This window comes from Monosiga brevicollis, genomic scaffold, assembly GCF_000002865.3.
Source record: "Monosiga brevicollis MX1 MONBRscaffold_28 genomic scaffold, whole genome shotgun sequence".
Taxonomy (NCBI): domain Eukaryota; class Choanoflagellata; order Craspedida; family Salpingoecidae; genus Monosiga; species Monosiga brevicollis.
This window is the reverse complement of record NW_001865065.1, coordinates 360812-365027: the sequence shown is the minus strand read 5'-3', so window position 1 is coordinate 365027 and position 4216 is coordinate 360812. Positions and strand designations below refer to the sequence as shown.

General features: G+C 52.6%; 1 protein-coding gene across 1 annotated transcript; it reads right to left on the bottom strand.

Moving 5' to 3' along the window:
• Positions 1–983: 983 nt before the first annotated feature.
• MONBRDRAFT_38598 (uncharacterized protein) lies at positions 984–3754 on the bottom strand. Its single transcript, XM_001749113.1, has 7 exons — positions 3513–3754; positions 3171–3313; positions 2902–3081; positions 2710–2781; positions 2458–2573; positions 1486–2335; positions 984–1314 (listed from the first exon to the last, which is right to left on the bottom strand). Exons 1-7 carry the CDS (start codon positions 3604–3606, stop codon positions 1186–1188), a joined length of 1584 nt encoding a protein of 527 aa, XP_001749165.1. The 5' UTR covers positions 3607–3754; the 3' UTR covers positions 984–1185.
• Between the last annotated feature and the right edge of the window lie 462 nt (positions 3755–4216).

Genomic DNA, 4216 nt, shown 5'->3' with positions numbered 1-4216 from the left:
ACGAACACCCATAGACCATCAGCATGATTATTCCCGTACGCTGCTTCACCTGTGGCAAGGTGATTGGCAACCGCTATCAAGAGTATCTGACGCTGCTCGAGTCATCACGCACTGAAGAGTACGTCTTGGTGCCACGTGTTGTCGTTTTGAGATGCTGCACCTGTCACAGGCCGCTTACAAACGTGTCGGGTGTCGACGGATCTTATTTCTCTCTTTTGCCACGACCCACTGAGATAGGGAGGCTCTCAACGAGCTCAAGCTCAAGCGTTACTGCTGCCGCCGCATGGTGCTCACGCACGTCGATCTGATTGAGAAGCTGCTCGAGTATGCGCCTCTTGAGAGCGGCACCAACTAGGCAATGAACAAGTCTTGTAGCAGTGCCTCTCCATGTTTTTGTTTGGTTTTGTTTATGCTGGTCTCCAGACCTCTGTCATCTGCCGCCAGAGGAGCGCATACGTCCCCGTCTGGTGTCACAACCAACAAATGACGTGCCATGCTTGCAGTGAGGTGGCCGCTGTGGTGCCCACCTCGTTGACCGTGTGTGCGCCTTGCCCGGTTGTTTGTGAGCTTGATGTACGGGCCTTGAGCTCTCAGCTCATGCAAATTCTGTGATGTCTTGCGTCTCCAACTTGACTCTTCTGTTCTGAACAGTCTGTATTTGTTCGTTCCTCTTGCAAGTCTTTTTCCCTTGCGATCCGACTGTGGTTCTTTTTTTTTTGATGTGCCTCTTTTCTTGCCGAGCAGCTTAATCTGTGTTGACCCCGTCGTTTGTAGTGCCGACTGCGCCGTAATCCTGTGTTGTCTACTGTGCCGTACTTCGTCTTCTTTTACCATGGGCAGTCGTGCGTGCCGCGTCTCATAATTGAGATGAGAAAGCGCAAAACATTTCATTTCACATCTGAATTCCAAATGTCTCGTCCCATGTTTCGTCCACTTTGAGTCAGCTCTTTATAGTCCCCATCCTCATTAGTATTTTTTTTTTTCCTTCGATTTGGGGTTTTCCATATGTTTGCCTCGACATGTAGAGAGCGAGCACAAAGATCTTATTGTAGTTTGGAGACCACTCAAGCTTAAACACGCCACGGCTCACTCCACGCTGGGGTTTCGTCGCATCCATCTTTTGGCCATTTACACACGGTCCACAAAAACAGCAAGAGCCAAGTTTGTTTTGACACGCTTGGCTGCTTATCGGACGTTGACAATGTCATCAATCTTCATGATGCTGCGGACGGTTTCAGCAGCCAGTGAAATGGCGCTCATTGACACGAGCAGGGGCTGCAGCACGTTCTCCTCCAAAATGTTTGTGATCATGCCCTGATAAAAGTGGCCAAGCATTTGGAAAAAAAAAACATTCAAACAAACCAAAGAAGCCAGTGTAAGCGCAAGCAAAGCAGGCCAACGACAGGCGGTGGAAAAATAAACGAAAAGCTTTTGTAAAAACGAAGAATGCACGGAACAAGCAAAGCAAGACACAACATGATATACCTTGCGGACGTTAATGCCAGCAGTTTGCTCGCCCTCCTTGTGCTTGGTGCGCAGCGCCGTGACGGTGGAGATGGGGTTGAGGCCGGCATTCTCGGCCAATGTAAAGGGAACAACCTCAAGGGCCTCGGCAAAGGCACGCATGCAGTAGGCCTCAGCTCCCGTGAGAGTCTGGGCATGATCAGCAAGCTTCAAGGCGCACTCAATCTCTGGGGCACCACCACCAGCAATAACAGCTCCCTTCTTGACAAGGCAGCGGATGACGCACAGCGCATCGTGGATGGAGCGCTCAGCCTCGGCCAGGACAAGCTTGGAGCTACCCCGAACGATAATGCTGACCGTGCTGGCCTCGGCAGCAGCACCCTTGAACTGGATGACCTTGGTGTTGCCAGTGGGGACCTCCTCCACGAGCTCGGCCGCACCCAGCATGTCAGGGGAGAGCTCATCAACGTTGGCCACGGGGCGGCAGCCCAGAGACTTGGACAGGAACTCGACCTCATCGCGCTCAATGTCCCGGACGACAAGAATCTTCATCTTGGCCAAAAAGTGCAGGGCCAAGTCGTTGACGGCATCACGCAAGATTGATTTCTGAATGAGCAGGACGTTGCAACCAGATTTTTTGATCTTGTTGCACAAGTTCAGGATGTACTTGCGCTCCTCCTTGAGGACGCGGTCCATCTGACTGTAGTCGGAAACGACAATCTGGTTGTCCGTGTCCGTCTTGGGAGGGGAGAGGCAGAACTGAATCAGGCCAATCTTGGCCTTCTCCATTCGGTCCAGACCAGAGACGCGGTGGGCGAAGCGCTTGTTGAGCACCACACCACGCACCAACTCTGTCTCCTCAACGACACCACTGATGGTGAAAGCAAAATAGAGAGGGAAAGAGAGAGAAAGAGAGAGATCGTGAGGTTGGAAGTGAAGTGGAGCAGATCTACATCAACATGGGGCAAGCCACGAGTGTGAAGATGAACATACTCGGCCTGAAGGATCTTGATATCCTTGAGGTCCACGTTGTGATGCTCGTGATCCGCCACGGCCAGAACAGCATCCACCACGATCGGGGCAATCACATCCGAGCACATTGAGACGACCTGAGGGAGGGCAGAAAGACAGAGTGCAAGCATTCAAGGAGAGGGTCAGCCTGCATGACACACAGTGAAACTCAAAAGAAATACAGAAGCCGGGTCAACTCAAAACGAATACAGAAGCCAGGTCAACCCAGCTCACCTTGGAGTTGAGACTAGTACCGGCAGCCTTCAAAAGAGCTTCACGATCAAGCATGTCAATGGGCGTGGACATCTACACAAAGATAAACGGTAATGGTAAGTACGCGCAGTAATGCCCGAGGCCGCCGCCAAATTGTGCATTGCACCAGCAACTGTCATGAATAATTTCACTTCTGCACTCAAACCTCCGTACCTGTTCCAAGATATCGCAAGCCTTCTTCGCCGCGGTGCCAAAAGACACGGAGATTGTTGCCGGGTGAATGCCCTTGTACAGGAGCTTCTCGCATGCGTCAAGAAGGCTGCCTGCCAAAACGACAACGGAAGTTGTGCCATCACCAGCCTCGACATCCTGTGCCTTGGACAACTGAACCAGCTGCAGAAAACGGAGGGCATGGTCATTTGACGTTAATAAACATGAGTGGAAAGACAAAGGGGCTCGTCGAAGCGTTGCAGGTGACGTGCCATCTTCGCGGCCGGGTGCAAGACTTGAATGAGTTCAAGAATGGTGGCGCCATCGTTTGTGATAGTGACACCGCCGTCGGCATTCTGAATCATCTTGTCCATGCCCTTGGGGCCCAGACTGGTACGCACGGCATCTGCCACGGCTGCAACAGGCGAGCAGAGCGTTCCCCGACCAAAGCAAGAAGAGAGGCGCACATCGTGGGTGAGACGGAGTTGGATCACTGGCGGCGGGCAAGGCCGCGGGTCACAAGGGGACTGCAGCAGCCATCACACAACAACATGGGGAAACAAGGCTCTGGCACTCGGTTGCCAATGGGTGGTCCAAATTTGGTCGCATCGTACCCTTGGCAGCAGTGATGTTGCTGAGGCGAACCTCCATAGGCTTGGACTTGTCGTTGTAGACGCCATCCTGGGCGCTAGTTGCAGCGGGGGCCATACTGGATGGTGCTTTGCACTAAGTCGACTGAAAGGAAGGTAACAAGGAGAAAAGGTCGCAAAGCGACAGCTCGGGGCGCAAGAGCAAAAAAAAAAAAAAGACGAAGTACACGTGTGGGCAACGGTCTTCGGCGTCGCACAATAAAAGCCTGTCAGCACATACAGAGGCACACAGGAAGGAAGGATCCGAAAACCCGACAGTGAGAGGCGATGCCGTGCTGAGCGCCTGCTACAAGGCAGCCAAAGACGTCGGGCCTGACCTGACGTTTGCTCGAGATGAGCAAACGTCAGCATGAACACAGAAAAGACCGAGGCAAACACGGGCCAATGCAAAGCATCAAACTGGTCTCCCAAGCCTGAATGGTTCCACGCCTCTCGTGTCTGCCTCAGCCTCTGCGCGCCCAGGCCCGAGCCCCGCTGCCATTCTTCTTCGTTCCCATCACACACACACACACACACACACACACACGCTCTGAACTTTTTTTTTTTTTCGTTTTTTTTCAAAGAGAGAGACAGACACACACACACGCTGGTTTGAGCGGTCGCTAACCTTGGAAGGTCGAGTAAACTGCAAGTCTGTCATTTGACACACTCACCCCTGACAACACCTT